At 38.9% G+C, this 13,621-nt stretch overlaps 1 protein-coding gene across 1 annotated transcript in view; it reads right to left on the bottom strand.

Moving 5' to 3' along the window:
- Positions 1-5,747: 5,747 nt before the first annotated feature.
- Positions 5,748-13,621, bottom strand: part of LOC137884435 (vasoactive intestinal polypeptide receptor 2-like) — a 31,118-nt gene continuing 23,244 nt past the window's right edge. Inside the window, exons 6-13 of the mRNA XM_068726237.1 lie at positions 13,061-13,193; positions 11,425-11,575; positions 11,002-11,062; positions 9,204-9,273; positions 7,910-8,001; positions 6,888-7,017; positions 6,518-6,559; positions 5,748-6,033 (exon numbers count right to left, since the gene is read on the bottom strand). Coding sequence (XP_068582338.1) covers positions 5,860-6,033; positions 6,518-6,559; positions 6,888-7,017; positions 7,910-8,001; positions 9,204-9,273; positions 11,002-11,062; positions 11,425-11,575; positions 13,061-13,193 — 853 coding nt within the window. The 3' untranslated portion in view covers positions 5,748-5,859. The remainder of the gene's footprint in view (positions 6,034-6,517; positions 6,560-6,887; positions 7,018-7,909; positions 8,002-9,203; positions 9,274-11,001; positions 11,063-11,424; positions 11,576-13,060; positions 13,194-13,621) is intronic.

Genomic DNA, 13,621 nt, shown 5'->3' with positions numbered 1-13,621 from the left:
TTTGCAAGAACCATTTCAAGTGTTGATTGTAAAAAAAAAGATAGTTATTTCTGAGTCAAACATTTTGAATTTGGCATCTTTTTCTTACTTTACCTTCTTTTTTACTTGTTGCTCGTGTTAAATAACTACAATGTTCTTCTGTTCACTTCAAACCAATTAGAAAAACTTTTTTAGTGACCAAAAAGTGAGAATGAAAAGATGAGAGGAATGTGTAGTCAGTAGTGGGTGTGTGAAAATGTGATGCATGAATGAAGGAAACTAAACGACAGAGACACGGTAGGAGCAGAGGTCTGTCTGCTGCTCAGCCCTTCATGCATGTGGCCCACCGGGCCCAGGTGTGTCCAAAGCTGCCGATTGAAACTCAATCAAGTCTGCAGAGATAGAGAGCACAGAAGCAACGAGTGTTCTGCAGCCGTAATGGTGCACTGCCTGGCTCAAGGGCCTAGCTCATTCCGAAAGCCATCTTTATTAATAAGTAACCCATCATGTGCAGAACATCGTTCAAGAGCAGCAGGATGTAAACTGGGAAGAGAAGCAGCTGGCTGACCGGGAGTCCATCTGACCTTGTTTTTTTTTTGTTTTATCAACTCTAGCAAACATTAGACCCACAAGACACACAAACTCATTGCTTGTCTCCCCTTTGCCTATTGACAGAGATTACATGAGGAGAAACAGTCTCCATACCTACACAGGTGTTTTCACTTACGTCTGATTAGACCTCACCTAAACGTGAACAGGTGCAACGGAAGAGTCTGGCAGTCCTGAAAACTGAGGAGGTCCAAAGTGTGTTGCGTGTTCGTTGCTGTATTCACATCATTTGGGAGTAATGGGAGCCTTAATAACCAGTTTCTGACTGTTCCCCGAAATATTGTTCACATCAACATCCAGTTTGTAGTTAAGATTGAGAAACTTCAAAAATTTTAAAAGCTCCAATATGTCCGACGTGGCCCTAAATAATAGACCCTTTTGTGGTTTGTAAACAATGATGACGTACGTAAGTGTGCGCACGCAGTTTGGCAAAAGAAAAATAACTAAGAGTGTAATGACTGAAAAAGGATTTTACTATAATCAGTTAAAAATGTACCAAAATTATCGAAGAGTCCACGGATTGCTTGGGGCTTTCTTGGTCTGTTACAATGATTAAAATGCATGACTAACAAAATCTTTGTCGGCTTTGGTTGATACAAATTAAAATGAGTATTCTTAGAAGCCAACCCAAAGATAAAGAAAACATGCCCTCCTATTTAAAGATGTGCAAACAAGATTTAATTTGAATTGTGAGGGACTTTGTAACGCAGAAATCATTTCCTATAATTAAGTACGATTCTCCCGAAAGCACTAACGGTATCAAAATGCGAAGTTTTAAAGAGTAACGTTCACACCGTGCAATGCTTACAAAGATAGCCTTTATCAATCATCTTTTGCATGACATTCATGGTGTCTCTATACAAATACATGTGTTGAATAACAACATGATGCTCAGCATCATGGCCGTCAACATTAAATATGAAATCACTCGACAAACCAACACTGTTTGTGTTGTACATGGTCTACAGCGTTTGTATACTCTCAACCACTCACAGTCACATGACATCTTATGATACACCGAGTAGCATGGTGACTTCCTGTTTGATATATATTTGGTAACACTTTTCTTAAGGCATACATCTGTATTGGACTATAATGTTTGATTGATTGTGTGCACAGTAGCTACCAGAACCTTTTTTATTTCTCATAGATTAAAGTATTTCTTTGTTTGCCTTGACAGGGTCTTTTAAAATGTATAGCTGAAACAAACAAATTAGAATTATTAAAAAAATACCACAGATATAACTGCAATCAAAACTGTCAAGGAAAACAAATGACTGAAAGAGAATATCTTAGACTAGATGAAGCTTTTCCAATGTAGTTTTTTTATGCCTTAGCTTTACTTCCTCCTGAATAACTTATATTATGTAAAAAAAAAACGGTATTGGGAAACCGTTTTCTCAGCTCATTGTGCTGCTTTTTTGTAACACCTCTTATCCACAAACATGCATTGAACATGAAACTTAAGGGTGTATTTAAAACGCATTCTCTTAGAGATTCTGCTGCAGTTTCTCTGGGAAGTGGTGTTCCACAAGGTTCAATCCTAGGCCCTCTATTATTCTCAATCTACATGCATGGAAACATCATACCTGAGACTAATGAAAAGATATGCAGATGATACTCAGGTGTTTTTATAAAACTAGGAGATTCCAGGACCCTAAACATGCGCCCTAAAATTACCTAATTTTGCAAAAAACATGTAGGATTTCCTTATTTTGCTTCCAAGATTTATCATTTACCAGATTATGGACAACAACTAAGAATGCATCTTATTGTGTATTTGGTCCAGACCTGAGTTAAATAATATGTTTAAGGCACAGTGGGGTCTGGCTCTTAATTAATGCGTGTAAGAGTACAAGTTTGATTTGGACTGCTGTTCAATGAAAATGTATCTCAATGAAATTTAAAGTTAATTTAAGAAGTAACCACATTTTGCCACTAATCGAGGACAGTAAGTGGTTTTAGTATTTTGTTCACCAAAGATCTGAACAGGACAGAGAACTGTTTAACAGATAGTGAATAAGAACATTTGATTACTCAGAAGAAACCCTTACTCTGTATGCCTTAATCCAAGTGTCACCTGATTTTTTTGACTTTTGGCAACAATTAAATACAACATGTAGACAAATATAACACGCTACACAAAGCAAGCGTTTTCTTTTTTTTCTTGTCATCTCTTGACAAAAAGTTACATTAGATTCAAAAAGAATTTGTCACATTGACAGCTTTGACTTACAGCAATGAAAAAAGGCAAACACTGAAAATATTATGCAACTGCTGCGTAACGTAAAAGCAACAATATTCCCACTCATAAGCAAATAATGATTATTTTCTTTTAGGTTCCTGTATCCACCTGGCACTTCTGCTTTAACTGGTGACTGTTGGGAGATGATCCTGATTCTGCTGAAGAAAATTAAAATAAGTTTGAAGCAGATTGTTGCCTATTAACTTGTTTTAAATGTGCTCCGTTGCATCTGTAACCACACCCATCATTGATGTCACTGTGTACTGACACACCCTGGGGTACACATGTGCATCACTACAGGAAGGTAAGAAGTTAAACCACTGGAGGTCGGCAGAAACAAGATTTTCATTGATGTTAAACTGATCTTTAGATTTAAATCAGTGATATAAGTTCTATAATCACATTGTACTTGTTAACCATTAAACTAAGCTGTTTAGCTGACCACATAGTGGCTGTATTTGCACCAAAAATAAATCATTTCTTGAAGTTCATAGCCATTAATTGGGCAGTTTTTATATATTATATATATATATATATTTTGCAGACAAACAAACTGACAATCAAGGCTGAAAATATTGAACCTCCTTGGTGATGGAAAAAAAGTTTCAGTTTGTTGCAACATACTGACTCACTTTATTTTCATTTGCAACCTGTTGGCTATTTAAATTTAAATTTAATTTTAAACATTTTTAACATTGTGACATTCCCAAATGTAACTAAACCAAATCTTGAGTATTTGAATTTCTTCAGATTAAATAATATTCCTCTAAGGCTATATTGGTCTTATTTTTCCGGTGGGATGGGGCAAAGGTTTTAGGTTTTTTCAAGAGAAAACAGTGTTGTGACTTGTCACTTGAATTGGTGTAAAATTACAGCGTAGATCAACACACGTCATTCTGGGACGAGATCCCTCACTAGCTTCCCCTGAAACCTCAGTCCTGCTAAAATTGTACATTACAAATCTGTGAAATACATCCTAAGCCTAAGACTCCCAGGATGGGCAAACTATTGTTTGAATACAACAAATTGTGGCGGTTGTATTGAGGTCGTCAACAAATCAAGTGACTAGTGGTTACTCCCCCAATCTCAACAGAAGTTCCCAGTGGACACACAAGTTCCCCTTTTAATTACATGGCATCTTCAGTCTGAGCACCAGCATTGCTTCATTACAGCAGATTAGCACAGAATCAAAACCATCATAGCACAGATAAAGAGTATGGAGCATGCACAGCACTTCTCAATAACAGCGTATCATTAAATGTACATAACCCTGTTTACCGGTGTTTTTACCAGTAGCCCAGACAAACCAGGGCTCATTTGTGCATTTGTGAATAGTTTTTAGCAGCGATTTTAACAAGCTTAAAGTATCAGATGGGTGGGTGTGGCCATTATGAACCCCAAATACATCACTAAAGTGACAAGTTGTCACCTTTTCCTGCATACTCGTGGGATAAAAATTGCTGCTGTCTTTCAACTGGAATGAAAACTTTGACCTGCACATAACGTGCTCTGAAAATCATTAATTAAATTTGCTAAACATGTAGGTTGACTATAGAAACTTCTTGGGTAGTAGACCTGCTTTTCTGATGCTCGGTTGAGTGAAGCCTTGAAAGACAAACTCTTAAAAGTATAAGATATGTTATCTGATCATATTGCCCCAACAATTCCTTCAAATTATACAACAAAATACGTTGCTTGTCCATTAAGCATTTTGTTACCATCAGCAAGACATTATTTGTCAGTGTCTTCCAGAACTGCCGCAACTCAACGTTTAAAAAATAAAATCATAATGTTTCTGATCCGACAACTCGATAGTTATGGTTTGGTCAAGTACAGGCCCAAAAACGACTTGGCTAGGGTTACTGTGGTCATGGTTAAAATAAACCACCATTGATTCACGGTAGAAAATGGGACATTTTGTTGGCGACAACGTCACACTGTTTCCTCTTTTGCTCCCGATGGACAACAGTCATTATTCCCTACTACCACTAGAAGTCTGGTTGTATAGAAGTCTAGTCTAAAATGACTCTACTTCTCTCTTGATTTATTCCCTCAGTAAACATTGTAAACATGAGTTTATGGTCTCAGTCTCTAGTTTACAGTCTTCTTCAATACAGCATGATGTTCATTTAGTACATTATGGTCCATTGAGAGTCAAACAGACCATAAAGCAGGGGACGCTTTAGGGGAGGGGCTTACTGTGATTGACAGGTGAATACCAGAGACGTATACGGCGTCTCTCCGTCACTGCTCCGCATTCCGAATATGGTCACTTCCGTTGATCGGTTGCGAAATCACTGAACTCGAGGCTTCATAACGTCAGTCCACAAACCAATGGGTGACGTCACAATGACCACGTCCACTTCTTATATACAGTCTATAATTCCATGTAAGTTATAGTGACTCACGAACACAACCGTATTTCAAGATTTCCCTTCGTCGCTAATGTGCTAGGCTTCACAGAAATACTTATTTTCACTCACAAATGTTTTACGTACATCGACCACATGCATTGTCACAATATGATGTCCCCTACACGGCAGTGCAACGACTGCAACGCGGTTGCAACTCGATCCTTCAATCTAAAGTCTTCAGCTCTGCTCCCCATGACGAGAAGAAAGGAACTGTTTCTCTTACAGATATTTCTTCATAGATATTTAACCGATGCCTTTAACACAGATTAAAGTACGTACATTTCTTACCTCACAGGTAAAGGAAAAACTGACAAAGTATGAGGTTGCTGGAGATCCGTTCTTTCTTGGCTTGCACATTTAACACAGCGTAAAAAAAACTCTTGACACCAAACACAAGCACGCCCTCAAAGGATGAATCGGAACGGCTTCAGGTCCACTTAAGGTACATTTTGAAGGCTCGCAGAGATTTGTAAAGCTAAAACCAAAATCTGCTCTGGGACGATGTGCAGGTCCCGCCCATGTGGTACTTCACCTCAACTTTGTGTTAAAATCATTTTGTAAAAACTATTTGACCTGGAGACTGTTTGTTTGAAAGGGTATCCCCTCAGGTCCTCACAGCACCATGGTCTCTGACTGCAGGATGGACTGGGTGCGGGAGTTGCGGTGAAACTGCACCATGTGATCTGAACCGTTCCTGGAGGCTAGGGTGCTGTTGAAGTGGTGGTCTCTGCTCAGACGGCAGTTCAGACATATACTCCGCCACTTTCTCTTTAGCTCGCCCTGAACCTGCAAAAAATAGATAAACAAATGTCTTTTTTTTAACTAAATAAATGTAAGTGTTACTGACAGAAAAGTGATTAAACCTCCACCAGCTTTCCAAACCACTCGTTTACCCCCATGCTCTTGATGAATAATATAATTAAAAATGATTTTAAAAGGACAAAATGCTGGAATTTCGACACGCTAAAAAATGTTGCTCCGACCAAACAAAAATAGAATTTACTGCTTATCATATGTTTCCACTGCAGACCACATTAAAATTAAGCTGTGTATTTTTAAGTAATGTTATCAGCTGAATGCAGACACTTTAATGGGAATCTTTTAAAAGGAAATCATTTTTTCCCTCAGTTAAAAATCAAATGCTGAAAAGGAAATTATGATGTATGCAAATTGGTGTTGGCTCAAAGTGCCACGCTCAGTGTTTGCTTCTCGTTAATATTACTAAACACTACTGCGCTGCAAAATTTCATAATTTCAAAGTAAAGCTTACCTCACTGTTTAGGAAACAGTACAGAATGGCCACCACCAGACCCTGAAGAAACAACACCGCAATGTTAAATTGCGGCCGTCACTCTGATGAACAATTAATCAGACATACTGCACTACTACCTCTGTTTGCACTATTACCACCATTTGCACTATCACCTCAATTCCATTGCCATTGTTGTTTATAGGTTTATGTTCATATATATATATATATTTTTTTTTTTTTTGGATATATATTTATACTTATATTGTACATAGTTGTTAAATGTTTATACCTATATCACAAGTGATTCAACATTTAAATATTCAATTTATAACATTAAGACATTTTAATGACAATAACATTGTGGGTGAAGGGACAAATAAAACAGCACCTGAAAGGATCCGAGGGCCAGGTCAAAGAATATTTTATAAGCTTCTGCGATGGATTCACTGAGAAAAACGAAGACCACGTAGTGGATCCCGAACAGAGGGATCAGCAGGAGAGTAGATTTGGCTAACCTCCTGAGAGAAAAACAGCAATGAATCGTTATTTGTAGCACCATTAAGCTGTAAAAGATTTTTACTTTTGTTCCTACTCAAGCCAATCTCCTGGGAATGCGTATAAATAGCACAACATTTCCAATATTGCCATGTGTCATATTTTACGCATTTAGGGCTTTTTCGCGCATCGACATTTTACATCACGTCGGCAGACAACAAAGCCACCAAGTTAAGGTTTAGGGAAAACATCATGGTTGGGCATGAAACAAGTAAGTAAACTAAGTAAAATACATACGGAAGCAACAGGAAAACACGCCACAAAAACGTCCCTTTAAAAGAAAAACCTACTTTGGGACACCGGTCTACTGGTTGAAAGTCCTGGTTTGACCCATCCACCTCCTCTCCTGTCCACCACAGGTGGTCTGAATCCTATACACTGAGCTACACTGCACTGACACTGAATCATCACCTGCAGTAACAGGAGATTCTGCAGTGGCTTATACAGGCTTTTCATCACGTCTCGACCTCCCGACTCGACCCGAGAATACCTTGAAAGCTCAGCACGGATCTGATTTCCCTGCAGGGTAAAATCGCCTGAAGATTAAACACATCGCCTCTGACTCAAAGAGACATTGAATCTTGCAAGAATGTGTCGTTCCATAGATGCATAGAGGGTTTCACCCCCAACTCCCCACTTCACGAAGGCTGCATCATCAAACGCTGTCTTGTGGAATGAGCGTTAGCGTCACTCTTATCTCTGCAGACCGCGAACACAGAACGGATGAAAATGTTCTGGGTGTCTCAGATTATCTGCTGTTGTTGTTTGGGTTTTTTTAGGGGCATTTTGCTGACTATTACCTACACAAGCTTACACCGACAAGCAGGTTTAGCATCTGTGCCCCTTGTGAGATACCTGTATTGTGATTGGTCGTTGCCGCCCACGTCAGGACACCTCAGCTTCTGAACCAAGATCCGAATGATGCTGATGAACAGGATAAAGTTCACCTTGGAGACAGGGAGGAAAAACAACAGAGTTATCAGATTGACTGAAGAGAGTCAGAAAAACACACGAGGGAGGATTTTATTTTTCCTGTGTTGCACAGTTTTCCACCCACAGAAAGCAATGAATGAAAAGTTTAGACAGAAAGACAGCAAAACAGCAAATGGGAGACGAATGAGGGACTTTAAATATTTTTCTCTGGCGCATTTTTGGGGCATTTGCTCGTGAATTTGTTAGCTAAAAGAGTGTTACCTAAAAAACTCTTAGCTTAAAGACTATTAGTTTAAAGACTATTAGCTTAAAGACTATTAGTTTAAAGACTATTAGTTTAAAGACTATTAGCTTAAAGACTATTAGTTTAAAGACTATTAGCTTAAAGACTATTAGCTTAAAGACTATTAGCTTAAAGACTATTAGTTTAAAGACTATTAGCTTAAAGACTATTAGCTTAAAGACTATTAGTTTAAAGACTATTAGCTTAAAGACTATTAGTTTAAAGACTATTAGCTTAAAGACTATTAGTTTAAAGACTAATAGCTTAAAGACTATTAGTTTAAAGACTATTAGCTTAAAAACTATTAGCTTACAAACTATTAGTTTAAAGACTATTAGTTTAAAGACTATTAGCTTAAAAACTATTAGCTTAAAGACTATTAGTTTAAAGACTATTAGTTTAAAGACTATTAGCTTAAAGACTATTAGAAGACTTTGCCAATCACCTCAGTTTGTCCTCATCTTTCAAGAGTTTATTTATCAACTTAAAAGTAGAGCATATTATTTAAAAGATGAAGAAGTTAGCTAAGAACGAAGCAAAAGAATCGCACAACAATTACTTGTTCATGTAAGTTGTCATTTATTACAAAATGTAACCACTAAAACAGCACATTACTTTGCTTCTATCTCTTCTACAAGAATTATCAACTTCATTTCAATGGTTTCAAATTGTTTACGTCGGTCTGAAATCCAGTAGTAATTGTTTCAGAAATTTGCTCAGATTTTGGGTGGTTACACTGCCACCGTTATTGATCGAACGCACTGCTTTTTTGGAAAGCTTGACAGGCGTAGGAACAGTTATCCAAGGAGGGGAGGGGTTAGCATATCTATCCTTTACATCATCATCCATTTCTTTCCATGTGGAAGTGCTTTTATAACTGACAAGCATGTGAAACACCTGCAAACAAACAGCAGGTAATGAACCTCAACCTACCATGATGCAGAATCCGATTGGTCCGTTGATCACCCAGTTGGGTATGGGGTTGTCATTTCTCTCCCAGCACCTGAAGGCATCATAAATAACCATAATGTAACTTTCATAGCATATATATATATATAATAATATATATGTGTGGATGGTTGCTAGCAGAAGGAGAACCAGGCTGCTGAAAAACTAGTTTGCAAGGTTGAGTCATTCAGGTCTTAAAGTAAGTCCCATATCTTTTGGGGCAAATCTAAGTCACTAATCTATCCCCTGGCCACTTATAAAGGTCCAAGCAAGGCATCCTTCTCCTCATCCGTGTCCTCCAGCTCTTCCCTGAGGATCCCAAGATATATCCAAGTCAGGTGGAGTATCTAATCCCTCCTGCTGGTTCTCCTCCCAGTTGGACATGCCCAGAAAACTGGAGGCATTGTTATCAGTGGGCCGATACCATTTTTAATTGGCTTCTTTTAACCATGAAGGAGCAGCGTTTCTACTCCGTTCTCTGAGGATGAGCCCCAGACACCCTGTTACGGAAACTAATTTCCGCCGCTTGTATCCACAACCACAACCCGATACAGCAGATAATGACTGATGCACCAATCGGCCTGTCTTCAGATCCATTTTTACCCACGGTGCTTGGGATCTTTTACTTGGGACAGCAACTCCCCGACCTGGTTGAGAACAAGCTCTTTATCCTTGCAAGAATGCTGAATGGACACAGGTCTTAATAGGAAAATTGCATATCAAGATGCTTTCAGGTCTCTGAATGCTGACCAGTAACATTACATAATTTATAGGCCTAAAGGTCTTTACACACTAGGGGGAAATGCAAAACTATTCATACCTGCAGCGATGCAAATTTGAGACAGTGTCAACACCATTTCAATTTAAATAGATTAACACAGGCAGAGGACAAACTACTAGGATCCTATTGACCAAGAGCACCGTCTGTCTGTCTGTCTGTCTGTCTGTCTGTCTGTCTGTCTGTCTGTCTGTCTGTCTGAGGTAAACTGTTGTATAGTCTACTGTTAGATATTTTATTGACTTTCCTTTCAGCAAAATGCTCTGAGACAAGTTGAGTTCCCTCTGGTAACCAGTGACAAAGTGAATATGTCTCGGGCTTTCATTGTGAAAGGTAAGAAGGGAAGGAGTGAATCTGGTCTGCGCTGCATTTGTCAAGGTTGAAAGGAGTAATAAAGTTGGCGGTCTTGCTTCGGTACTACAGAGCCTCCGTGTTGTCGTTGCCGGATCTTTCAACTGCATCTCACCCCCTTTATCGAGTGCTTGAAAGCTGTTTTCAAACTGATTTTGTCATTCGCTTCTATTCCCAAGGTAAAGGGTGAACTTCATCATTCTCCACAAAGTCTCCTCACGCTATGGAGCTGCAGCCTTGCTGTGCTTTCCTGTCAGACCGCTGCTCTGTAATTGTTGTAACAGAGTTGTTTCACAAAGTCTTTTTTTAAGAATACACCCACTCAGTGTTGAGCTGCAATAATGTGCAGCAGAAGCCGGGCAGATCCGTGGCACCAAAGCTCATAATATTAACAACTGAGTGCAAATCCATCCAAATTAATTATCCAATAAAGTGCTCTTTGATTGGGAATATCTGTCTTAATATTTCCGTAAACCGAAATGGCTTAATCTAACCGATGAAATGCTAATCAACAGTTAATCAGACAACACATGACATGCACATTCCTGTGATACAATTTTTTTTTATCTATGTGGAAGGATATTCAGATGTGCACATGAGACCAAATCTGAATCACATTTCCATGCTGATGAGTGATTGGTTGGGGACACTCACCCCGTGTCCTCCAGGTAAATCCTCGTCATCACCCACGCAAAGACGAAGACCGTGGGGATTCCTGCAAAACGCCACGAGGAAAACAATGATATAATGTAGCTAAAACGTTACCTATCTGTGTGTTTGATTGTTTAAATGTCATACTTAGATATGAAAGAATAACATTTATTCACATCACATCCTTATTTTATATCATAAATAATAATAACAATGTGTTTATTCGTAGATGATGTGAATGCTATATAAAGATATAAAGATTTGAAGTTATTGACACAAATATACGCAAATACTGTATATTAGTTAGCACACTTTGAAACCTCATAACATGACTTGAACATAAATCATGTTTAATGATGCTCTAAACATCCAAGTTAATTCCTCTTAATCCAATAATGCTGAACCTCAAATGAAATACAAGCTCACCCCAGCCGATGAACATGTAGACGATGAAGTGTCTGTTCTCGGAGAAGATGACGACAAGCAGCGTGTGGAGGTACAGACCCTCCACCAGCAGCCAGAAGAAGTTGGCCATGATGAAGTACTGGAAGAACACCAGGCTGGCTTTACATCCCACCTGAAAAACACACAGGTCAAACACCTTAACTATTTATAACTTTGGCTCTCACCGACAAATGGAAAATGTCGTATTACTGCCGACACGAAATGAACCTTCAAGTCCTTCTGTCACATCAACACGTAGTGCGCATCCTACTGGTTCTCTTTGACGGGCTGAATGTGACCCCAGTGTTGGTACTTCCACAGAGACATTGTGGGCTTATCAGGCAATAACGCTAATTATTCTGATATGTGGGTTGTACGTTCTCCGTTTCCACTGGGCCAATAAGTGAGTTCACCGGCAGGATGAGCTTTAGTCTGGTAGATCACGGCGGTACAAGCAGCGAGTAGATGAGAGTATAAAGGTCAGAGCGCCCTGACAGTATTCCTTCAATTATCAAAAGCAAATGAAGGCGAGTAGAGGAGGGACGTTGAGGGGGAAGAGTCGGCTTAAGGATCAAACCTCCATGCTTTACAGCAGGGGTGTCAAACTCATTTTCACCCCGGGCCACATCAGCATCATGGCTGCTCTTAAAGGGCCGGTTGTAACTGTAAGACTGTATAACTGTAACATATCGTTAAATAACGGTCTCTGCATTTGATTATTGTTCATTCAAGTGTAACAATATTGTACATGCAGTTATTTAAATGTAACAATATATTTAAGCACATTTCTGTTATTATAACATAAATACTTTTTTTTCCACATTACTCTATCAAAGATGCAACTTTTAAAGAATATAACAAAGACAAATATCATCAAACACAAGTTGCTACATTCACTTTGTTCAAAGCTATTTTTGTCCTCTCTCTGCATCACTACTATCCTCCCCGCCGTCGTCCCGTTCATGCAGCTACATCCAAGAGCTTCTCACTGACGGTCAGGTCAGCCTTCAGCCTCTTATAAACACTGATAGATGATGTATGATGTATGTTGTATGATGTATGATGTATGATGTGTCCGTGTTGTCTGTGCTTTCATCAACAGCTGATGAAGAAGACGAGTACCTGCTCGTCTCTTCAGCTATAGCTGTGTTGTCAGATTGTCTGCTAGTTCCTGAACTCGGTCTGCGATGGTGTTTCTTCACAAACTGACATTTTTAAAAGTCTGTATCTAGTCCAAACGAGGAAGTTGCGGTTGATTGTCGGCATGTTAACCCCTAAACCACAGGGACGCTCCATGTTGAGTGTATTTCCTGATTTAAATAATCATTTGGTTACTTTTATACAGTTATTTTATTTAGGTAAAAAAAGACAACGTTCAGTATAAAGTCATGCCAACTAAATTAAACCCTGGTATCAGTAAATTCACTGTCACATTTTATAATGTTATAAAGATATGAGCTGTAAAATATTTCCATTTATTAGGAAAATATGAAGTCTCATTTCTGTAAAAACCTTTTTTACATTCACGTTTCATTTCACAAAGTGACGCTGGAGGCAACGCGCCGAGGCCGTTTCCCTTTAGGACACGACTCGCGCCTCGGTTGGCGGCGGACCTCACCAGTGACGGCTGGTTGGAGCACTGCGAGGTTCGGTTGAAGAGGATGTCGTCTTTCACCAGCACAGCCACGGCTCTCAGGACGAAGGAGAAGAAGAGGTTGAGGTGGATGTAGTTCCTGGTGCAGTGGAGCTTCCTGTAGAGACACGCATACAACAACGTACAGATTATAGACATAGGCTGTGTTACATTATGACGCATGAACGTTTGATGATCTCCTTCTTTATCATTCAGCTGCTTTAAAGCATGAATTGCTCTCTAAATAAGTATTTGGTATTATTAGTGCGAAAACCAAAAACTGTAAAACAACCATGACAGGTTTGGTTTCTTCCATCATGGAGAGGGTTTAGAGCAGTAAAACATGTTCTGTTGATAACGACTGAATATGTAGAATGTTGATACCAATGGTGCAGAGCAGCTTTAGCCTAAATATAAGAAATACATTCTTATTTCTAAAGTGTAAAACTCATTTCCATATGTTTTTATTGTACTATATTTTCACAGATATGTGGCTTAAATACTCCGTTTAGTTCAAAAGGTTTTATTGCTCATTTGAAACCATCA

This window comes from Cebidichthys violaceus, unplaced genomic scaffold (genome assembly GCF_023349555.1).
Source record: "Cebidichthys violaceus isolate CVI_PGR_0920_01 unplaced genomic scaffold, fCebVio1.0.p SCAF_38, whole genome shotgun sequence".
Lineage (NCBI taxonomy): Eukaryota > Metazoa > Chordata > Actinopteri > Perciformes > Stichaeidae > Cebidichthys > Cebidichthys violaceus.
The sequence above is the reverse complement of the archived record's forward strand: the minus strand, read 5'-3'. Positions and strand labels throughout refer to the sequence as shown.